Source organism: Rousettus aegyptiacus, unplaced genomic scaffold (genome assembly GCF_014176215.1).
Source record: "Rousettus aegyptiacus isolate mRouAeg1 unplaced genomic scaffold, mRouAeg1.p scaffold_m13_p_4, whole genome shotgun sequence".
Taxonomy (NCBI): Eukaryota; Metazoa; Chordata; class Mammalia; order Chiroptera; family Pteropodidae; genus Rousettus; species Rousettus aegyptiacus.
In genome coordinates, this window is record NW_023416307.1 from 111,102,519 (window position 1) to 111,126,752 (window position 24,234).

The 24,234-nt window shown below is 50.9% G+C and overlaps 1 protein-coding gene across 3 annotated transcripts in view; it reads left to right on the forward strand.

The window, feature by feature from the left end:
- Window positions 1–22,004, forward strand: part of FAM3D (FAM3 metabolism regulating signaling molecule D) — a 35,265-nt gene extending 13,261 nt beyond the window's left edge. The window contains exons 2-10 of one of the 3 annotated variants that reach the window (XM_016131663.2): window positions 710–760; window positions 2,552–2,659; window positions 5,591–5,611; window positions 9,040–9,157; window positions 10,551–10,609; window positions 13,671–13,721; window positions 17,737–17,821; window positions 18,613–18,739; window positions 21,165–22,002. In XM_016131663.2, the coding sequence (XP_015987149.2) occupies window positions 748–760; window positions 2,552–2,659; window positions 5,591–5,611; window positions 9,040–9,157; window positions 10,551–10,609; window positions 13,671–13,721; window positions 17,737–17,821; window positions 18,613–18,739; window positions 21,165–21,254 (672 nt within the window). In that variant the 5' untranslated portion in view covers window positions 710–747 and the 3' untranslated portion in view covers window positions 21,255–22,002. Of the gene's footprint in view, window positions 1–709; window positions 761–2,551; window positions 2,660–5,590; window positions 9,158–10,550; window positions 10,610–13,670; window positions 13,722–17,736; window positions 17,822–18,612; window positions 18,740–21,164 lie in introns of those variants that run through there. The other 2 variants (XM_016131664.2, XM_036219598.1) reach the window with 2 other exon arrangements.
- The last annotated feature ends 2,230 nt before the right edge of the window (window positions 22,005–24,234 follow it).

The following is a 24,234-nucleotide window of genomic DNA, read 5'->3' on the forward strand; positions in this document are numbered from 1 at the left end:
CCCCTTCTCAGGACTCAAAAAGGAAGGAAACCAATTTTAACTCTCTTCTGAGACAAAAAGCGCCAGGCAGACCGAAGCCTGCATCCAAATTCTGACTCTGACCCTTGCAAGCTGAATAACTCTGGGCTTAACCATGTCTCAGTTTAGTCATCCCTAAAAGGGGGGAGTGTGAGGATTATAGAGATATGCATATATAGTGGCTGGCGAAAACTCACCTGTAATATTCAGGTCCTGATTACTTTACATTTTGCTACATCAGCAAAGATCTCTTGAGCTTCTGCTCCCTGACAGTTTCCCTGTGGCTAGCTAACTCAATGTCTCTTGGCTCACTGGAGGGAGGAAGGGAGGAATGGATGGACGGACGAAAAGACAGACGAACAAATGGATGGATGGATGGATGGATGGATGAGTGAGTGAATAAATCAATTCTCCAGGAGACGGTGGCTGGCAGACTACACTTTCCTCTATTTCCCAATCTCTGCACTTGAAAAAGACATATTGAATATAAAATTTCAGGGGCAAGTGGAGGAGGGTGGAGGCAGAGAAAGAAGGAAGAAAACTGCGGCCCTGTTTAATGTGGCAGACGGCGAGGAACCAAACTGAAAGGACAGGGATCTGCTCAGTTAAAGGCACCTGTGCCTAATTTTCAGTCTTACTCATTTTCAGATCTCAGATTCCAGTTACCAATTTGATTTTCTTGTCTCCACAGGCTAACGCTGTCCCCAAGCCACCGCTCACCTGGACAGGATGAGAGTATCAGGTAGGGCCAGGTTCTGAGGATTCTAAGGCTCGAGGTTTTGGAATCACTTTTCCATCAGCAGTGTCTGGCCATCCGTGACTCAGAGGTCATTTGGCTATATCTGTTCTCAAGGAGTCAGGCCAGAATTCTAAAAAAATGAATCCAGGGTGAGCCTGGAGGAGTGGAAGAGGTGACTTCCTGTCTCTAAGCTGAAGGGCTGGAGAAGCTTCAGCACAGTGACTCCACCTGGCTGAGATCACGGGGATTCCCTACCTGAAAACACTCAATAAGGGACAAAATATTTGCTTTGAGGAAGGCTCTTTTAGAATCCTCATACCACAGGGCTGGGCACTAAAGGCCTTTGCCTTCTAGTCTACACAGAGAAAAACTGAGGCACCAAACAGGAAATGAATACAATTCATTTACATTCCCAAACAGCTGTGAGGGAGTTAAAAACACAAGTTTTAGAGTTAGCTTACTGCCCTGGTTTCAAGTCCCACCTCTATCACTTACAAGCCAAGTGACCACCTCTCTGAGCCTCAGTTTCCTCGTCTATAAAATTGAGATAATCGATAGTCTCCAATGCAGAGGGTTACTGTGAGGATGAAATGAGATAATGTGTGTAAAGCTGTTGACACAGAGCCTGGCACAAAATGAGTGCTGGACAATGTGAGCCGATCCCCAAGAGGAATTCTGGGTGCCTGCAGCCATCCCGTGTCCTGGAAGATGAGAAACCCCGCAGACCTGAGCCCCCCTCATGACCCAGGGGGCCTTCTCCCCTACCCTAAGTAGCTTGAGACCAGCACAAGGTCACAGAGCTGAATCCAGGGCTGAGGAGAAGGGGAAACCAAGACAAAGGTCAGGTGTGAAATGAGGGAACTTGGCCTGACAGTTGGATTTGACTTGGAAGGCAGCTGGAAAGTAAGTGTATTGGAGCCCGCTTCCCGCCCTCGTGGAATAGTGAGGAAAGGGAGTAGAACGGGGAGCTCTGGATGGTTTATCCCAGGTGTAGTGTTCTTCTCAGTGATGGGTGGGAGGTCAAGGAACAATCCGTGTGTGAGGCAAGAGCAGCCACCTTAGCATGACCAGTGTGTGTTCCTGTAGAGGGCACTGTGTGGTTACTTGTGGTGATTTTCAGAAGGAGTTGATAGAAAGTGTGGGGGACTAACTCCAACTCCCCAAGCCACCGTGGAGGCTGCCTACTGGTGACAACTATAACATTTCTCTCGGCAAGCCAGGAACTCAGTGGCAAGGATGTTGCCATGTCCACTCTGTGACTGAGGGACTCCAACTCAGAGAAGCCAGTCTCCTGCCCAAGGTCGCACAGCAGTAGGTGGCTGCCCTGAGCACTGGACACAGCCTTCCCGACTCCTAGGGGCCGGCCTTGCCTCCCAGGGCTGTCTGCGGCAGAGCCTGCCTCCCGCTTCCCTGCTGTGGCTCTCAGGCCCCATCTCAGGGTGGGGGATAATAGTGCAGATTCCCAGACCTCACCCCTAGAGATCCTCCGGAGGGCTCCAGGAAGGTACATTTCTAACCTTCTCTCTCAGCCGCCCCACTTTGAGGAATACTGCCAGATAACCTTACAGCACTGTCTCAGCATTTGACCATCACACAGAGTCACACCGATCTCACCTCATGGGGGCATGGACTGGCCCCCAGTGTGGGTGTGGTGTGGACTTTCAATGTGGGGTCTCATGACATGGGCTCATGGTGGGGATCTGGTAAGGACTTGCACATCACATCATCTTGCTACATGGCCTTGTGATGTGGTCTGGGGCCACGGTCTCATGGCAGCATCTCCTTGCTCTGCAGGTCTGCTTCGCTTCCTGAGCCTCACCTTTTTCCTGATCACCTTGTGGATCTTTAGTCACAGCTATACTAGCTTCAGCCTAAAAAACATTCGTTTGCCCCGCTGGCTGGGTGAGTACAGTTCACTTCTGGAGACAGGGCCTATGGACCAGGGCTAAGGGTCAAAAATCTATTCCTCCCTCCATCCCTGGTTGACCCAGCAGACATGGCAGGGTATAGGCCTGCTTTTGGGACCCCAGTCATTGGGGGATGGGAGGCAAGTACACACTCAGCCTGTCAAAAGCCTGGAGCCTGTGGGGAACACAGAAGTGTTCCAAAGTCCTAGCAAAAACATGTGCGCCAAAGGCCACTTTGGAAATGTGACCCAAGAAAGAAGGGAAGAAAAAAGGAAAAACAGAGGAAGGAAGGAAAGGGAAGGAAGGAAGGAGGGAGAAAACTGTCTGTGCATTGAGCGACTTCCACCTGTGCTTGCTTTTTCCTCTGCGTGGAACCCTCTTCATGCAGATTTCCTTGTGGCCAGCTCCTTCTCAGGCTTCAGGTCTCTGCTCAGGTGTCACCTCCCCAGAGAGGCCTTCTCTGACCACTCCTGCCACAGCCATGCCCCCATCCTCCTACTTTAGACTCTCTCATGTCAGCCTATTTCCCTCAAAGTATCATCTTCATACATGATTATGTCCGTTAGTTATTTGTTTTCTTGGTTGTTGTCTATCTGCACTCTCTAGAATGTGAGCTCCCTGCAGGCAAAGATTTAATTTATATACATCCATCAGTCTCTCTGGTGTAGAGCAGATGCTCAATAAACATTTGACAAATGAAATTAAGATAGATGGGTAGATGGATGGATGGATGGATGGATGGATGGGTAATGGATGCTAGCTGCTTTACATGCATAGTCTCATTTAATCTGCACGAATGCCCCATGTAATGATCTGAGGAAAGAAAAGCTCAGGGAGATTAAGAAACATGCCCAATTCCCCCTTGTAGATGTAGATATGTGGTGGCCGCCATGTCTCCAGGCCCAGGGCTCTGCTTTTATGTGCTAGAGGTTGATTTGGCTGTGTGACGGTTTTGGAGAAGATGGGCCTAGGTCAGTGTAGGAGGCTCAAGGCAGGAGTGGAGCTCAGGGGTGTCTTCTAGAGGAGAGAGCCCCAGACTGAGGTGGGAGAGAGTACAGCATTTGAAAGGAGACCCTAGAAAGTGTTTCTGTCTCAATACCCAATCAACGATCATTGAGTGGCTACCTATGTTATGTCCCAGGGACCCCGAAATTAGGAAAAAGTAGCCCCGGCTCATCGTCTGAGTTGGTAAAACAAACAGACTTAATTACAGAACATGCAAAAGCAAAAATGAATTAACTTGATTTAGTCTCAAGAAATGCATGCAGTGGCAGGAAATGTACCCGGTGGGAAAATTGACCATCGAAACCCATTAGTGTTCAGGCACGGGATGAGGTAACATTCGTTTACTTCAGAGGCTCCTAACCCAGTTGCACACACCCCCCAGCTTATATTTAATGCATTAATACAGAAGCATATATACTGCTATAGCACAAATTTTTTTAATGTTTTTGTTATATACAGCTGGTTTTCTTTCTAATTCAATCTATTTTATGATTTAATAAGTTACAGTCTGTTACAGTAGGATGTGCTAACTCTCTCAAGAGAAGTGAGAATAAATTTATTCTAAGGGGAGTTCATAGGCTTTTCCAAACCATCAGAGGAGTTCATAGCACAGAAATCAGATTAAGAACTCCTGATTTACCTGGAAAATTAGGCTGGGTTTTTTCAGGTGGGAGCGACAAACACAACTCCAGCTTGTTTAAACAAAATGGAATGTCTTGTGTGTCATGTAATTGGGAAGTCCGTGGATATCGGACTTCAGGTGTGGCTGGATCTAGGTACCTCCACAAAGCCTCAGAGTCTCTATGTCCTATTGCTATTTAACCTCATTCCATGGTCAGCTTTCTCTCTAAGGCGGGTGTGATGGCAACCATCTCTCCAGATGCTCATCTTCCAGCTTAGCTGAAAGAGGCGTTTCTCTCTTTCCCAGGGCCATGTATCATCCCTACAAAAAGCAATATCTCCAGAGAAATATAATATTATGTATGACTGGCCCAGCCTAGGTCCCATCCTACTCCTGGGGCCTTGGAGGCAGAGGGTAGGGATACTCTAGGAAGGACAGAACCCTAAGGGCCAAATAAAAAGCATATCAGGTGGGGATCTCCCCAAATAGGAGACTTCCCTCCCCCAGAATTTCTGTGGCCACTGGGGACCCTGTCTACTAGGACTTACTGCCAGTATGGTGGGACACCTGATGTAGAACCGCAGAAACAACCAGGAGACAATGTGAATAAGATGTCAGGAAATGAACAAGGGCCCTGAGGCCCAGTGCAGTCAGTGATGGGAGAAGTAAGGAGGAAGACACCCCACTGGCTGCACACTCCTCCCTTCACTAAGGCCAGGGCACCAGGCTCTGGGCTGGGCTTTTCCAGCCTGACCTCACCGGACCTTCTCCAAAGCCTGTGGTGGGTGTGATGGCCTCCACTGTGCAGTCAAGGAGAAGTCGCACACAGCCACATAGCCAGGAGTCAGAGCTCAAGCTCTAGTAGGTCTCACAACTGAACCCCGCTTCTTTGTAACCATGAGTGGTGTGTATGTGCATTTTTGTCCACGTGTGCATGTCTGTGTGTGTCTAAATTTATGTGCATGTCTGTGTGCACATATGCATGCTTCTATGTGTGCATACTTGAATGCATGTGTACCTGTGCATATGTATATGTGTAGGGGTGTGTGTGTGTGTGTGTGTGTGTGTGTGTGAGTGAGTGAAGGAGTGGCAGTGGCAAGTGAGGGAGGATCCCCAGATGAGATGGGACTTTAAGTTCATTTCAGCAGCTGCCACAGGAAGTGGATTCTGCTTAGCCAGGTCAACACCACTCTAAATTCCCCTCTTCCCGCTCCCCTGGCCCCAGCCCCCAACATCCATCCAGCAGGGGAGGGCTCAAGGCACTTTCTCTCTAACCAGATTCTGTCTTCTCTCCAACAGGTTCAGGCTCCAAGGAGTCCCGTGAGTGCCTCCCCACTCTCCCCTTTGCCTTGGGGTGAGATGACCCAGGGTCTCAGAAAAATCTCCAATTCCAGAGTCTGTCCAGCTCTCTCTTCCCATGGTCCAATGATGCCTTCTGAAGCCCCCAAGCCCTGTGGCAGGGGTGACCCCGTATCAGCCATTCAGATTGATAGGAATAGTTCAACTGTCCCCCTCCCCCAGTTCTCTTATTCTGCAGTCTGGACTGTGCCTCACCCCCACCTCCACCTCTGACCACCCCCACCTGGTTGGTAACCCTGAGGCTGGGGGCTGTGCTTATTATCACCACTGCAGTGACCCCCAATTTGACTCCTGGTTCCTGCTCCAAAGTACCAACAGCATGTCACGCACTGCGGGGGGCCCCAGAGGCCAGCGGAAGGGAGTGCTGATTGTCCATTGGGGTAGAAGAGCCAGCTGTCCCAAGAGACATGGGGCAAAATGTTCGGGGCTCCAGGAAGTCCCCACCTTCCAATGGGACGGGGTCAGGGAAGGCACTGGGGAGGAGGTGGCTCTTCAGGAGGCGAGAAGGGCCTATGCAAAGGCCTAGGGGAAGGGATGCTGGGGCTCTAGTGGGGACCTTGGCTGCAGAGTTAGGAATGTGAGGGGAGAGAGGGGAGAGGGTGCTGGGAGAACAGGAATGGTGTGGGCCTCTCATGCTGGACGCTCCAGACGTCTGAACGACAGGGACCCCAGCTCCCTAGAAGGGAGAGAGAGTTCTGAGGATGATAATGGTACCAATGATCGAGTGCCTACTGTGTGCCGGACACTGTATTTGGAACTTTACAGGCACCTCATGTGATTCTCACCACAACTCAGCATAGGTGCTACAATTAACTGCATTTCATAGATGAGGAAACTGAGGCTCAGAGAGCTGAACCCTCTTGGCCAACGCAGTGTAGCTGTGAGTGGTGGCGTGGGAGTCGACCTCCCCACCTGGTCCAGTCCACCCTCTCAACACCTCCTTGCAAAACGGGCAACACCTCCAGGTCACTGCCTCCAAGCCCAGCATGGATGCAGCCCCGGGAATGGGATTTCACCTGACTGAGAGGGTACGGGAGGCTCAGTGCACTGAGGGATTACAGAAAAAGAGCAAAGACTGTAAAAATCAACACCAATAATTCAGCCCACACCTGGACCCCATCTCCCTGGAGCCTCCTGAGTCATATTATGAGGTAGACACAGAGGCACAGCATCTTGGTGCCGAACAAGCACTCACCGGCCGGCCGGCCGGGAGGAGGGCAAACACAAGCACCGTGCCACCTCCCAGCTTGGCCGCTCCCACGGAAGCCGTCGCCAACCAATCCCGGCACTCCTTCCCTCCAAGCCCACAGGCAGCCTCGAGAGCTTTATTGTTAAGGCTCTCGTAGTAGATCCATTGACATTTAAGAGAAACCTATTTGACAACCCCGATCTAAACCAATTTCCTCATTTTACAGCTGGCAAAGGTAAAGGGAGAGGATTTTTGGCAAGTGACACAGCAGGTTACTGAAGAGCAGCAACCCAAGCTACCTGACTGCAGCCTCCTCCAGAGCTCAGTTTTACATCCTGAGCAATAGCACTAGGGGCTCCCAGAGGGGTTGGGCAGCTGGTGAGGGCAGCCCCCAAGCCCTAACCCAGAGAGCAAACCCCCTGCCTCCGAAGGGCTGAGACCTCCTGGGAATCATCCCCTTCAGCCCTCAGCTTGACCATGAAAACCGAATGGGCAGAAAATCAATTCTGGGAAAACCTGCTTAATCCAGCCTATCGACCTGGGGTTTATCAGACTTAGCTGCAGTTGATTAGGCTCTGGGCAAACTCTACAGTGGTTCTCTGAGGCCTGGAACAGCCTCTCCGCATAGGTGAGAACCTCTGGTCTCAAGAGGGAACTGGTCTCCCCAGGAGGAGGCAGGTGGCCAAAGGACCCTTTGTGGAGATCCTGTCCAGAGGACGGGAAAGGGGAGTCACATCCCTGCCTCCAGCTCCCTCTTTCCTGAGCCACACACCTGGACACCCACTCTCTCCTGAGCACCTCTCAGGGGTGTCTCTATCCCCATATTTCACTCGCTGGTGAGCACGTCCTGGTTGAGCTCTAAGTGTGCTGAAACTTAGGGGGGCAGGGGAGGAGAGCTTGGGACAGGCATCCCCCACCCCACCCCCCACACTGCCAGGGCAGCCCGCGTAGCCCATGGGCCGAAATCCAGCCAGGTGTGAAGGGGCACCTTCGCCTAGTCAGAGGGGCCACGAGCTTGCCAAGCCTTGTACCAGGGGGTTGTGTTCCACCACTTCCCCCGGCGGGGGCTTTTTTCCTGATTCACATAGAAGCTGGTGAGAGCCCCAACCAACCACAGCAAGCCTCCCAGCTTCAGGCTCAGCTCACCCAAAAACTCTGTGTGGTCATTCAGAGAATATTTATTAAGTACCTACTCTGTGCCAGGCATAGGAGCTATTGAAACGATTTAACAAGATCATAAATACAAAACGCTTGCCATAGTGTCTAGCACACAGCAAGCCCCCACGGTGTGCCTGGGGCAGGTGGCCAGAGGTGGGGCTCCAAGCCAATGGGTTTGCTCCAAGCACGCACTGGCAAGGCTCAGCCGGACACCTGGCGCAGGGGCTGGAGGAGAGGGAGGCTGCCCAACCACCGCTTTCCCTTTGTGGGGGAACTCTCTCTAATCCCATGTTTACCAATCCTGCCTAGTGGCACCTTCCCAACTGTCAGGTAGTGTTGAAACCATGCTTTAATATAAATTAGAACCTGCCAGGCTGAGAGCGTGGCTGACCTCCCAGCTCGAGAATAGTCCACTGAGGGCTGAGTAGCTCAGCGGCTGTGTTTGGAGTTTCCATCAACATGTCCTGCCTTGCACAGGCCTCCTGGGTTTGCCCTGTGGGAACCTTGTGGAAAGGACGCAAGTCTTAACAGCAGCCCCAACAATCAGAGGTGCCACATAGTGAGTCCTCAGTGGGTTTCAAGAATAGTGCTAAGTACTGACTGGGAGGGCTTGCTCAGCCTACCTGTCCCCTGTTGTATCTCAAGTTTCAGCCCATAGCAGGTGCTCAGTAAGAGAGTGATGATTGAATGATGATAAGAATTGTCAATATTAACCTGAGCTCATTTACTCCTCACAAGAACCCAGTGGGGAAGGCGCCATAGTTCTCCCATTTCACAGATAAGGAAGTCGAGGTGCATGGAGGTTGAAGACTTGCCAGAGAGAAACTGCGAGTGAGAGATGCTCCTGCCCACCATGCTAGGGCCCCCATGAGGTTGTCAGTGGGAGCCTCTGGGAGCTCAAAAGGTTCTCAAGCACATACTAGAGGGCTTGTGCTGAGTCAGGCACTGTGCTGGGGCTGTGACGGGAAGCTCAGAAATGAGTTCTGGGGTGATGGTGATCCAACACACAGCTCTTGCCAAGGGTGGCTTCTTTCCTCCCCAGCAGCCGTGAAGACTAAGTGTGACCTAAGCAAGCCCTGCCCGGCCAACTTCTTTGCGTTTAAAATCTGCAGCGGGGCCGCCAACGTCGTGGGTCCCAGCATATGCTTTGAAGACAACATGTAAGTACCAGAGGGACTCCTGTGTTTTGTTTCTTTTACCTCATCCATTCATTAGCTAATTCAGAGGCTGCGAGGCACAGGCCCTGAGACCAGCCCACACCTGCCACAGACTTCCTTTTGCTCTGGGTGGGTGAGTCACAAATAACCATAATCCGAACAGTTCCGTGTCTGCCAGCACCTTGCTAAGTCCTTACAGCATCATCTCATTCAATCCCCTAACACTCCCAAGCTATAATTTTCCCCTTTGTAAAGATGAGGAAATTGAGGCTCAGGCAGGGTTGCCCACCTAACTGGAGGTAGAACCAGGATTTGAACTCAAGTCTGTCTGACAGCCAACATGCGGGTCTTCCTAGGAAAGGGAATGCCTATGGGGAGATTTGAAGATCAAGATCTGGGCATCAAAGCCTGGATGCAGCAGGTACCAGGACTTCCACCCAGGTACAAGAGAAAGACCCAGATAGTAAAGACCCTAAGATAGCGAGTTAATCCTACAAAAGGAGCCAGAGACAGGTAAGTGTTTTATTTAGGGCTCTGAATGTACTTGCTTAGGCAAAGCAGGGAACTTAGTGGTTCACGTACCCAAAAGGCCAGAGGCAGTGGGCTTCAGGACCAGCTGGAGCCAGGGGTTCAAACCATGTCATCGAAGCACCCTCTCTCACCATCTTTAGCTCTGCTTTCCTCTGTCAATAGATTTAGTTTTCTTTACTGAAATATAAGCTTTGCTGTGTGGTGAAGGAGGGAGGCCTCCATCTGGGTTGACACATTAGCCCAACCTAGCACCCCACAGGGAGGAGAGAGCTTTTCCATTTGAATTTTCCCTATGAAAGTCCCGAGACTGGGTCTCATTGGCTGGCCGGGGTCACATGACCATACCTGACTCAACCGCTGTGGCCAGAGGCACAGGATGCTCTGCTTGTCCACACCTGAGGGAGAAGTCCCGAGAACCTCCTAGCTGAGATGGAGAAGGACAGTTTTCCCAAGGAACACCAGGAGACAGGAGTGCGGATGCTGGCGGGCAGGGACACAGTTGGGCTCCACGTGAGGATCCTGGACACTACAGGATAGCAACAACTTCTGGGTTTTGCCTTCCTCAAGGCATGATAAGGTGGTCTGGTCCTTCCTCCAACATCTCAGAGTCCCAAGCAGGGCCCTTCCCTCTCCTCTGAGCAGACCGTTTGGTCCCAACACACTACGAGGGACTCCTCAGAGAGTCCAGCCCATCGCTCGTTCCCAGGAGAAAACAGATGGCCCAAATCATTCCGCGCGCTTCCCACGCTTCCGCATTGCGTCACGTGGCCCCTCAGAGTTCCAGCGTCGCAACAGCACAGTGTTCGTTCGTTCCACACTCGAGACCAACTGTTGTATTTTGTTTTGTTTCTCGTTTCTTCTTCAGGATCATGAGCTCTGTGAAAAACAATGTAGGCAGAGGCCTGAACATTGCCCTGGTGAATGGTGAGTTGCTGATCCACCCCTTAGACATCCCCACCGTACTCTTAGCACTGGGGAGGAGGCGTGGGGAGAGGATAGTTCTACGTTCATTCAGCCAACATTGGCTCAGCTGCTACCATGATCCCAGGGGTGTCAAGAGGGGAGGCCTGACTGGCCTGTGGGAACAGAAAGTCCAAGACCTGGACCTACCAAAGTCCTGGCCAGGCCCCTGCCATGTGTGCCTGTCCCAGGAGGATACACTTTTTTTATGAAACATGACCCCATCCTCAAGGTCACCCTGAAGCTTAAACCAACACACATAAGGGACAACAAACGACAATGTGAGATCACAAGCTGAGTTCACACCTTTATTCATTCAACGAATCTCAACAACAGCTACTATGAGCCAGGCCCTGTACAGAGCACTGGGGGTTCTGCTGTGAGCTAGAAGAACAGGCCTTGGCTTCACAACCCCCTGTGGGTGTCCATGAAGTTCACAAACAGTCACAGTGTGGTGACCATATATGAAGGAAGAGGAAGCACGGCCCTGGGAGCTGGGATGCAAGGCTAGGGGCACAGGTAGTCAGGGGAGGCGTCCAGAGGGAGGTGATGGTCAACTGAGGCCTAAAGGATAGTAGAGGTTGACCAGGAGAAAAGTAGAGGAAGCTCCTTCTAGGCAGGAGCAACACTGCAGGGGACAGGGAAGGGAGGAGGGAGAAGAGAGACTCCAACATGGGCCCACATGGTCTTTTGGCTGCAACATGGAAGCAGGCAGTGATGAGAGGCGTGGGGAGGCCACCAGGGCCAGAGGGTGAGGGGCTAAAGGTCCTGCTGCAAAGTGTTGGCTTGAAGCAGAGGGCAGTAGGGAGCCTCGGAAAGGCCCAGCCCTACATTCCAGAAACTTTCTTCAGGCCTGGAGCAGGGAAGCTGGAAGCAGGGAGAACCAAGGGGAGGCCCACAGTCTCCCTAACCCTACAACTCCAGTGGGCGATGAATGGGAAGCCAAATGCAGGCCAAGCCTGAACCAGGGACACATTTCAGGAGGGAGCGAGTTTACAGGGATCAGTAAGGACCAGGTGGTCGGGCCCCAGCCAAGACGCTCCTCTGTGCCTTCAGCTCAGAGATGGGGAGTAAGGCCATTTCCCCAAATCTAAGAAAGACTTCCTGGGACAAAAGTCAGGGCAAATGGGAAAAGGGCACGGTGGATGCTCAGGAGGGAAAGGATGAAGCTTGTTTGTGGCATGACCACATGACCACACAAAAGCACTTAGGAAGTGACAGGGTAGGACTGGAACCCTGACCCTTTGCCCCTAGAGGAATTATTTTCCCCTGTCAAGAAATCTTGCAGGGTTAGGGGACAGATAAGTCAAGGCCTGGAGCAAAGACAGAGCCTTGTCCAGAGGGGGCGTCACAGGGCAGCTCTGGCCAACTTCCTGGAAGCTTGGGAAGGGTGAGGGCTGGGAGAGGAAGGAGGCCAAGCAGGGTGGGCCTCCTCCAAAGTCCTGAGGAGAGGAAGGCCTGACTCACTCTAATGGTGGCTCTCCTGTAGGGAGGGCAAGCAGGCAGCTCTCAGACTGGTCTCAGAGCACACCTCAGGCATGCAGGAAACAACTCTGGCTGCACTGACCTCGCTGAAATTTACTGGTTTTCTCCTCCCCAAGTGGACCACTGAGAGAGAAGATTCTTGAGTAGTCTCTCATGAGATGGGCTCAGATGAAGGCCTCCTTCTTCATCCCTCACAAAGCTCTAAGATAAAAACAACCATCAATAACACTAAACGCTAACATTTATTGAGCATTTACTACATGCTAGCTATTTGACTTGACTTCATCATGATGCTAGAATGGCACCATGCTCAGTACGCCCTTGTTCCACATAAACAACAGGAGCTCAGAGGTCAGGCAACTCGTCCTAGGTCACACAGCAACTGAATCATCTAGATTTGAACCCAATCTGGCTGGCTCCAGGTCCTATCACTCAACAGAACTACCTCCCTACACTAGACGTGTCTCCAAGCATGTGTGCAGCACATACTGCACGCCAGCTGTGGGGAAGCCGGAGGAGTCACTCTCAGGGTCAAGGCCCTCCTGGGCATAATGAGCCAGAACAACAAAAAGATTGTTAAAGATGGGTGGTTCTTAACCCTTTTAGGGGCGGAGATTACTTTGAGAAACTGTTCAAACTACATCTCCTCCCCCTAATTCCAGAAAAATCCACGAATGCACCTGATGACAGTTTCACAGCTGCATAGACCCCTTACCAAGGGTCCAGGGGAAGTGCCCCGCCCCGGGGCTTGGCAATAGTGGCTCTGAGAATCTGGGAGGGGCTGTAATGTGAGCTCTCCCTACCCACCCATCGAGAGAGCAGCCACTACCCTGGCCCCTGGCCCCACCCTCTTCAGGAATCCACAAACCGAAACGGAGGGGAGGGACTGGTGGTGAAATGCAGAGCTGCCATCCCCTCTGCAATACTCCCATCTAGTGGCAGGAGGTGAGAACTGCAATTTTCCTCCAGAACATTTGCTTCTCTGTAGGATTTGGACCCTCTGCAAAAGCCACAAACACAATTGAGATTACTGGACTCAGGACACTGAGTACGGTTCAGCCCACCGAAAATCCCTTCCCCTTCAAGAGTCAGAGGAGTCAAATTGCAGATTTCCTTTTTAGGCAGTAATAATAAAGACAATTGTAGTTATTTTCATTTCTGTTTTGCAGCTAAATTTTATCTTGTATGCTGACTATTTTAAATATGTCTTATTTAGTTCCCACAGCCCATTGTACAGATGTAAAAATTGAGGTCAGAATGCTAAGTCATGCTTTAGGAAGTGGTAAGGCATAACATAGACCAGATTGGTTGAATTCTATTTGATTCCAGAGACTCTCCACCGTAATGTTCTTATACCTCTCAGATCAGCCCAACGGTTATTGGGCACCTACTCAGTTCTGCACGCTTTCTGATCAGACCTGGTTTTATTCCATTATTATTTGATTTTTAGACCTTAGACTAAAGAGTAGTAGTTCTCCACAAAATGACAAGCAGAACGACACATTACAGACAATAATCGTTCTGCTCTCTCATCCCTCAGGATCCACGGGAATGGTGCTGAAAAAGGAGTATTTCGACATGTATTCTGGAGGTAGGCACCTCTGTTGGCACTGCAGTCGTGGGTGGGCTGAGCTCCTTCCTGTGGCAGGAGAGCTAGCAGGGTGCCAGGATGCTTGGCTCTTATCTTCACAGAAGACAACCAGAGAGAGATGCGGTGGGAGTTCGCATCATCCTGCTGCCTTTGAAATGCCTCTCTGCTGTCTTCCTGGGCTCCTGGACACAGATCCTGAGACAAGGATTCAAGTGCAATGTTTCGTTTGGGAGGAAGTGTTCTCAGGAAACATCAGAGGGGATTTAAGACAGAGAAAGGAAAGCAGCCAGTAAAGTGTGTTATCAAGCCACCGAACTGGGACCTGGGAGCCAGTATCAATCAACACATGCCTCAGATACAACCCAGAGGAGCAAGGGAGCTGGGGCGGGGATGGGGGGGAAACTCCCAGGGGGAGGGGGGTCCCACGCCTAATTCCTTGGAGCTTCATACATTCTGGCCTGCCCCAGGGTACAAAAGAGGATCTAGAGGCCAAAGGAGACCTTCAGGCAAAGAAGCACTGGTGCAAGCAGTTGGAGGCCAGGCATATGCGCAGCCATAGTGCTAAGGGGGAGGATTTACAGCCCGGTTTGCTCTGCTAGGTAGAGGGTATTTTATTTTGAGGCTATAGGAGTCTTTAAGTGGACTCAAGGACAGGACAAGGCCCAGAAGGAACAGCTCTGAGGCTCCAAGCTCTCTGCAATTTTCCGCAGCTGTCTTTTCTCCTCTGCACAGACATGAATTCTGAATTTCTCTGTGCACAGAGCCACCTCTTAGAAAGTCACAGTCCTCCTTGCCCTGAGCAAAGCCCAGCAACAGAGCACTGACCTACCTGAATTGGAGGCCGGGACTTCTAGGTTCCTGTCAGCAGCTTCCTCGTTATGGTGTACTGACTATACGTCCAGGTCACCTGGCAAAGCTGTGGGTGGGGTAGCGGCACGACTCTCACCCAACACTCCCGACATCTTCCAAAATGTGTGGAAATAGTACCGGGACCAGTATGCCACCCGCTGGCCAGCTGGGAACCCTGCCTCAGCAAGGAGTGAACAGGAACCTCTGCAAGGAATGAAAAGCAGCAGGGTGGCCCTTTGCAGCCAGGATGAGGTCGGGGCCTTAGAAGGACTTACAAGGACTGGTTTCCATGGGGACAGATGAACTCGGCCCACTTCTCAGAGCCTAGCCGTATTTGGTTTCCCTCCCAGGTCCCCGCAATCACAGGGCCAGCTCTGGGCTCAAGCATCACAGGTTGCTCTCTGCTGCTCTGTGGCTTTCTCCCATCTTGAGGCCATGGGTTTAGGTAGGTGTAGTACTCGGCTAGGTTTTCCCTGGAGGCAAAGATGGGGATTCACGAGAGAAGGAAGCCAGATGATTAGGATGCCTTCATGCAGGCGAGCAAGGTCCTTCCAGTGCAAGGTGAAGCTGGAGGCCGTGTGAGAAGAGAGGGGCCAGGCCATGGGCTGAGGGCCAGAGGCCTCCATTTGTTCTCTGTCCAGGACCCTGAAGATGGTCTAGGTGGCCTGGGGCCAGGTTTATGGAAAAGGTCCAGTCTCTGGAGTCTGAGACTTCAGGCTGCATGATCTGAGGCAGGTGACACCTCTTGAACCTCAGTTTCATCAACTATGAAATAGAGGTAACCATAGTGTCCACTTGATAAAACTGATGTGAGGATTAAATGGTAACTTGCAATGATCCATGGAAAGGGCCCCCTGGCTGTCTAGAGGAGCCCAAGAAGCTCATTTAGTCTTCTCCCTTCCCTTCCCTCCCCTCTCACTCTGTCCACATGATTGAGAAGCAGGGAAGACATTTGTCAGAATGAAAAAGGGGAAAAAAAATAATTAAAAAGGCGAAACTAAGTTTCATATGCCTTATTATGAACTTGGATGTAACCATGGCTGATGAGGAACCAGAAATGGAAGCATTTTGAGAACAAGGCACTCCCTCCCTCAGGAAACAAAAGAGGACAGACAATGGCTTCTTAAAGCAAAATGCTAATGGACAGAAGGCACGCTTTGTTTTCTCCAAATATCCACTGTCTATCCCAGACAAGAGCCAGATCTTGGTATCTCCTAATGAATGAATGGTACTTTCCAAACTCATTCTTTTATCTCAAGAGTTCAAGGGTCGTTTCACTAACAGAGCCGCTGTGGTCGTTGTCTGGCGACCTCCGTGTGCCTGAACCGGATGGCAGCTGGCCCAGCGTGGGGGGCTTGATTCTTCCCCCAGGTCCAGGGCACCCTCATGGAACACTAAGAATCGGGCAGCTTCGTGGGTGAGTGCTCTGTGGCCGGGCAGTCACGCAGGCCCCACACCTAGAGGAAGATCAGGAAGTTCTGCCATCACAGTCTTGAAATTCCTAATAATTTTTTAACAAAAGCCCCCACTGAACCCCAAAAATTACACAGCCGATCCTACTACTAATTGTAATCCCGTTGTAGTGTACTGACTGAATGCCCAGTCGTCGTCAACATTTGATCTTTATGAAAACACCATGAGTGGGTCTATTATTCCTCCGTGTTGGGCAGACGTAGCCCCAGCTTCGCCCACTAGGCCAGACTTGCCCATTGGTCGACCACGCAAGAGCTCCTTGCACAGGTTACACCATACCCAGAGAACCATCTGCATTTTTAATATTTTTCTTTAAATCAGCCCCCTTTTTTAAGCTAAATAAATACATCTTTAAAAAAGAACTTATATCACCGCCCTAAGTAGAAAGCTGTTATTGCTTTTTCGATCATAAAAAGAAGCACAACAGAAACAAATCCGTGTCCTAGAAGCAAGCAGGGAGCTGATGCCCCGCTCCAGGCGCTGCCTAGGCCTGCGCTCTGTCAGATGCAGAGATTTCGCAAGTGCCAAGTGCTAGAAAGTGTGAAAGATGCGAATGGAGCCTTGCTCCTTGATGCAGCTGGGGAGTTGAAGGAGCCTGATGTTCCCTCTCGGCAACCCCCGTTGACCCCAGTTGCCTGCGGCCCAGTGGATGTGCCCTCCGAAGGAATCCAAAACACTAATTCGAAAAGACTGACGCACCCTCCTGTGTTCACTGCAGCATTATTTACAGTAACCAAGATACAGAAGCAACCTAGGTATTCGTCACTAGATGAACGGACAAATAAGATATGGTATATATGAGTACGATAGAATATTACTCAGCCATAAAAAAAAAAGAATGAAATTCAGCCATTAAAAAAAAGAATGAAATCTTGTCATTTGCGACCACATGGATGGACCCCATGGGGTTTTTTGCTAAATGAAATAAGTCAGACACAGAAGGACAAATACCATATGATTTTACTTGTGTATGGAATCTAAAAACCAACAAACAAACCAGAAACAGACTCTCAGACATAGAGAACAAACTGATGGCTGAAGGGTTGGGAGGATGGGTGAAGAAGGTGGAGGAAAATAAGAGATACAAACTTTCAGTCATAAAATAGATAAATCGCAAGGCGTAGTACATAGCACAGGGAATATAGTCAGTAATGCCATAACTTTGTACGGTGACAGATGGTTACTAGACTTAACGTGGTGATCACTTTGTAAGGTTTATAAATGTCAAATCACTATGTTGTACATGTAAAATAATATAATATTATATGTTCACTATACTTTAATTAAAAGATAAATATACTCAGTACAGGCAGGCCGAGCTCTTAACCAGTGTAGAAGGGGGTTGCAGGCTGTGTACAAAGAGCCCAGAGCTCCTGAGAGATGGCTGTACTCTGTCCCCTGGGTGAAAGCCCCTAGTGTTCCTCAGACCAGTAATTGTCACCCTGCTATCTATCCATCAGAATCACCTGAGGAACTTTCAAATTCCAGAACTAGCCCCAGACCACCTAAATGAAGATACCCTCACTTAGCGAGGGGGGGCTCCACCCCAGGACACCTCCTCCTCCTGGCCCCTGAGCTTCAGATGCCAGCCTGCCCGGGCCACTCCCGGGTGATGAGGGTGGTAGGAGAGAGTGAGAGTGACCAGCGGTCTTTCCCCTGAATGACCAGCACCTTGTTTTCCTTCCTCCCCCAGATCCTACATCCCTGGTGAAATTTCTTAAAGCAATTCTGGAGGATGAGCTGGTGCTAGTGGCCTCTTACGATGACCCAGGGACCAAGTAAGTGGGAGCCTCCACCTCCCAGGTCAAAGGAAGAAGCAAACCAAATGCTCGCAACCCCTGTGTGCCCTTTCCCACTGTCTTCCCAGCTCCACCTTCTTTCTCCTGAGGAAATAACCAGCCACGTGCACAAAGAGATGTTCTGGGAGAATCACCACAGCCTTAGTTACGACAGCGAAAAACTGGACACACTCTCCCGGTCCAATATAGCTGACTGACTAGCTACAGAAATCATAACACATAGTGACAGTGATAGATGACGTATCCTTACACATACCTAAACCCTAACCCTAACCCTAACCCTAACCCTAACCTAAAAGAGGATGTACTTCGTCAAAAATGATGATGTAGAAAATATTTAAGGACATGAAAGAATGCTCATCCTTCACTCTTCAATGGGGGTGGGGGGCGGGGGGGGAAGCAAGTTACAAAAGGGTTAGTATGAGCCCCCCCCCAACAGTACCTGGGGGAAAAAAGAAATGACAGAAATATATTAAGATTTGACAATGATTATGTCTGGGGGTTGAAACTGTAAGTAATTTTTTAGTTACTTTGTGATGTTCCATATTTTCCAAATGAACATATATTGCATTTGTAAACGAAAGCAAAACTGTTCTAACACCTCTCCAGCTCCCTCCAAGTGGCCTTCGGAGAGGAGCCCTGTCCCCTCCGCCCTGTCCTTCTTGAGGTGACTCCCCAGCAGGGCCTGCACGTGGCAGAGGGCGGGCTGAGTGCTTGAGGAACTCGTTCTCCCATTGCGCTGTCTGACTGTCCTCTCTGGTCCTCTACAGGATGAATGACGAAATCAGGAAGCTCTTCTCCAACTTGGGCAGCTCCTATGCAAATCAACTGGGCTTCCGGGACAGCTGGGTCTTCTTAGGGGCCAGAGGCATCAAGAGTAAGAGCCCCTTTGAGCAGGTGGGTTCCTGGTGGCCTCCTCATCCCAGTGAAGGGAGAACAGTGCCAGGGATGGTTGGACGAGGACAGGGGGTGCTTGGGAAGAACACACAGGGCAGTGCGGGGAGAGTCACCTGGCCGTCATCCACCCCGGGGGTCAAGGTGGCCCGAGTGGCTAATCCCCCAGCAGGAAGCAGCCTTGACCATGCTATAAATGCACAGATACATAGATGAGTACCAACGAAGGAGAAAGAAAAGGAGAAAAGAAGGGTGGAAGGAAAGCGAGGCATGGAAGAAAGAGAAATGAATGTAGAGATGAAGCCTGTGTGGTGGGGGGAGGGGCACCCAGGGCCGGGGGCAGGATGCCTGGCTTCTGGTCGCAGCTGCCACCTCAGCCAAGCCCCTCCTTCCCCAGGCTTCAGTCTCCTCAGTTTGGACCAGGGGAGACCAAGGCCCCTTCCAAGTTCACTATGGAGGGGGTGAACTTGCACCAAGAAGGGGACACAGGAGAACCCACCTGAGTAGGCTGAAAAAGTCAAGAGGGGTCCACGATATGGGGCTCCATAGTCACTATCCGGGGTGGCCCAAGCAGAGGGGCCCAGGGAGGCACCCAGAGGTGGAGTTTGAAGGTGCTCCCAGGAAGAAGGGAGAGTTGACAGAGGGTTGGGGCCCCTGGGAAAATGCTTCCCTTTCTCCCCCTGTCGATAGCAGTCCCCATCTATGAATCCCCAGCTCAGAGCAATCCTGAGACATGGGAGAACTGGCTGGACCTTCCCGGCATGGTGGTGGGAACATTCCACTCTGCCCAGACTCAAGACCTGGAGAGCCAAGGGTCCATGGTTTGGACATACAGGACCAACGAGGAGCACGGACTCTGTCCTGAAGGCAATGAGGAGCTAGGAGAAGCTTAAGAGGGAGAGTGACAAGAGCAGACTGATAATAGGAAAGCCTAGCATCCGGCAAGAGCTTGTTCTGTGCAGGAGCAGCAGAGCAGGTTCCCCGTAGGGTCTTATTAACGCCCACCGTGAAGTCCGCACGGTCATCATCCCATCTCGAAGAGGAGGATTCTCAGCCTGGGAGAGTTTTTAACCAGCTCGCTCAGGTCTCGGAGCTACTCGGTGACGCAGATGGAGTTCTCGGCCAAGTCCGCTGCTTCCACAGAGATCTCCTGTCCTGGTTACTTTCAAAAAGGCCTCGCTGGCTGAGCATGAGAACACCGTGGAAGGGGGACAGTCAGAGGCCGGGAGGGGGTGACACAGCAGCCTGGAGGGGTGGGGGCCGTGGAGACAGAAAAGGGCAGAGTCGAAAGGCTGTGAGCTGTACTCTAGGGAGAGGATCCCGATGATGGGCCTGCAAGGGTTTTTGCCTTGTCTGGAAAATGTGGGCCAAGTTCGTTTATATGCATTTCCAAGAGACCATATTTGGGCAATAAGAAATTACTTTTTAAAAATAAGGAATTGTCCAAAGTAGCTTGTGCTACAGAAGTAACGAAGAGGGTGCCCCTTTTATGCCCTCTGGGTAAAGAGTGCAGGAGGCGGGAGCCAGGGTCTCCAGATGTCCCCGTGGAGGTTAGGGGGTGGGGGGGTGGGATGCAGCACTCTCTAGGAAGAGACCTGGGGCTGTCTTTGTTCCTTAAAGCATAGCTTCCAGACCCATCAAAACTGAGCCGAGACAGCACAGAGGAGCCAGAGGAAATTCAGCACCATCTTTTACCAGAAATTTATGATCAGCTGACTGGGACGTATCACCCAAAAATGAATCAAAGACCACGCTGTGGTTAGAACCATCACGTCTTTTGTTCCCAAACATGGGAATCTGGGTTTCAGAGAAACAACATCTAGAAGTCATTCTTTCTTCCTAAGGGTTAGCCACAATTATCCCAGTGGTAGATTTTCCCATTTACATTTTTTCTTCCTTTAACTAAGCCTGAGCACTTAAAACATAATCTTAACTGATTTTATTCTCTTTGTATATTTATTATTAATTTTAATTGATATTACATATTACCAACAGGGCGTCCATAAGCAATTACCTTGGCCCTCTGTGCCTCAGTTTCCCCATTTGTATAATAGGATAATAGTATGTACTTCTTAGGGCTAGGATGCTTCTTTCTATTGTTGTTATGATTTGGGGTGTTCTAGAGGGGATGATAGAGAATTTGGGAGAGGGGCTAAAGCACTCCAGCACCCGCCCCCCACCCGATGTTTGGTTTTTCCCCCATCCCCCCACCCCCTTCCCCCCAGCACTAGGCTCTGATCCCATCCCTGAAACTTTGGGCAAGTTGCACCCCCCCCGTGAGCCTCAGTTTCCCCATCCGTGAAATGGGGCAGTGATGAGAATGAAGTGAGTGAAAGCGTTTAGATTTTTAAAGCACAATGCAAATGCAGGTATGAGTCCTCAACAGCCTTCTCCGTTGTCCACGTTTCTCTCTCCTGCCTCTTTCTAGTACTTGAAGAACAACCCAAACACAAACAAGTACGAGGGCTGGCCAGAGCTACTCGAGCTGGAGGGCTGTGTGCCCCGGAAGGTATTTTAGGGCAACTGTGGCTCTTCCTGGGTTGCTGCAAGTTGGACTGGCAGGAGCTAAAGGCCAGTGGAGGAGGAGAAGGGAGCAGGAGCAGCAGCACGGCAGGTGCCGAGGGTCCTCGGACAGAACAGACATGAAACCCTCTCGCGGACTGAGGCTTCCTGCCGAGAAGAGGCCGTCCTCGGCGCATCCTTCCGGAACAGGTGGTCTGTGGAGAGAACAAGTGTGCTTCCCGCAGGAACTGCTGGCCATCTCCCCCAAGAGAAGATGTACTGCCCACAGCCGGACACAATTAAATTTTATTTTTACTGATTTTGAAACTCTCTGACCACTCAGCATGCAGCATTTCCCCCTGGGGTCGGAATGGTCTAGATTGGCATTGGTTGGGCTACAAGTTTGCACAGGTTGGTGACAGCTTCGGGAACCTGGTTAAGCAGCTGGAAAAAAGAGGTTGATCTCATAGGAATTTCATCTAGGTGTGAAAGAATCCGTGGTTCCCGGCATAAGGTGTGAGATCCATGGAAGTGCACCTGGAGGACCAGACACCGGGAACATTGTCTTCACCTGCTGTTTGAATGACAGCCAGAGAAGAGGAGGAAGTGTGGAGATCTGGCAAAGGCTGGAGAGAGTGGCCAGATTGTGGGGCGAGCTTCAGGGAAAACACCCTAGCTGTTTTCATGTGGGTTCCCCAGGAGCAGCCCCTGAGATTTATTTGGAAAGCGATTCTAGGAAACACCGAGAAATAAGACAGGGAAGAGAAGGAGCCAAAAAAGGGTGTGTTGTCAACTCAACTACCACTGTGAGTGAGGGGCGCTAACCCCACAGGGACACCGCCCCCCCCCCCCCCCCCCCCGCCGCAGGAATCAGTGTAGAGCATCCACCCCAGAAGCCTCTTGGTCAGGCCTGAGGGAGCTGAGATGCTTATGCACCAATTCCCATTGGTCGTTGTTCGAGGCCTGCTAGTGTTGGGGCGCATGTGAATTTCACCTTGGCTTCACAGAGATTCCGGAACCAAGAGATGTCTATCCTAGCCGCTAGAGCCCACTGAAGTGGTGAGGCCCCAGGGATACAGTGCTAAGACTCCAACCTGGGGTCTCTGAGAAAAGCCAGGGGGCCCTAGACCAAATCCTGGGAGCAGAAAACACTCGGTCTCTTGGGGTGTGTTCCAGGAACACTGCAAGGCTCAGGGAGAAGATGTCCACACCCCAAGTGCAAAGGCCTTGAGCCATGGGACAGCAGAACCTGAAGGCCTGTGCACTCACTGGTGTGGGGCTCACAGCTGCCAAGCCCTGCAGACAGGAGGGGCTTCAAATGTGCAGAGAGACCTGGGGTAGAGAGGACAGAGTATGGGAAACTTTGAAAGGGGCCATGACAGGCTGGGACGTGGACTGCAGTTGCAGTGGGGTCAAGATCAATGTTCAGAGCCTTATGGAATGGCTGTGAGCAGGCCCGACTGAGGAAGGAGCCCAGCCAGCCACGCTGCCATTTCCATAGCCTCCTTCTCCCTCACCCACTTTAGATCACTCTCAGGGATTACAGGGGAAGTCTGCTGGCAGCCCCCAACTAACCACCTACACAGATGCCCACATCAAGGTAATGCTTGGCAGCTCTACATAGCAAACAGATTTGCTTCATTCCTCCCATTTCGTTCCAAACAGCCAGGCCCTCCACCCACACCTAAAGTCAGCAATGACAAAGAGCTGCCGCTGACCCCCAATGCCCTTCTCCACCCCGCCTCCACCCCCCAGAACTAATGGAGTCAAACTTCGTGGGGAACTTCCGCAAGCCCCGGACCCAGACAGAGCCATTCCTTCTCTCCTAGCTGACTCACTTCTGTTCTAACTGGTGGTTACCTATCGCCGGCAGAGTAGCTAAACAGAAAAGCCAGCCAGGCCTGTCTCTCAGGGGCTCATAGGCATTAAATGTGATAAAATAGCCACAGCACCAAAAGTTTTCAATGAAGAGAAAAAAATAAATCAGTAGAAAACATCTTGCCAGATACTCACTCACTCTGGGAAGGAAGGTGAAAGGAAATTTCCATTATTACCATAAACTACCACTGTATGTTTGGATTTTTTTTCTTTACAACGAGCAAGAATGCCTCATAAAACTGAAAGAGAACCAATAAAGACTGCTAAAGTGAATTTGTGGCCAGGAACAGGGCTAGGCAGAGCTCTTGGCAGTGGTCGCTATTTTAAAAGGACACAGGGTGGCCCCCTGGTTATAAGAGAAGACACATGGTACTCTTCTAAAAGCTGCATTGCCCCACACTCTGAAGAATACGGAGAAAATGCCAAAGGGGATGAATCGGAGAACCGGGGAAAGGGTCTCCTGGAGACTAGGGAGCTTGGAAAGGCAGCTTTTGCTGAAACTGGTCAGTCTGTACCAGAACTGTCCTTGGCTACTCGCTCGTCTTTTGCTCGCATGTGCAAAGAACAGAGACCAGGAAGTGTCAGGGTTTATGTCACCCCATTAGCCATAGCTAATGACTTCCTGGCCAGCTCCCTGCCTTGGGGCAGGACAACCGGGAACAAACTGAAGCTGGGACTTCGCCTGAAAGTGTCCCTTTGTTTGCTTCCCCTTCCCCATCTCTCTGTCTCATTCCCTATCCATGTCCTCCAGGGGCCAGTCCTTAATAAATCACCTGCACAGGAATCCTTATCTCAGAGTTGGTTTCCAGGGGACCCATCTTATGAGAGACAGTGGGCACGGCCCCCTGGATAGAACTGAGCACAGGCCTTGACTAGGAGACAAGACCACCTGTCTGCAGGAATTACCATTAAACTGTCAGTTCTCAATAAGGAAAAGCCCAGAGTGAAGGAGATGCACTTGCCGCTGCCACCTGGAGCCTGTGGTTGAGGCCACATGCTATTGCATGAGGCTGAGACTGCGAGTTATGCCCACTCCTGCCTGTCTCTCCTCTACTAAAGGCAAGGCTCACTCAGTTGGCTCATCCCCCAGATGGGGTTTTGGAAAAGGAGCCCATCAG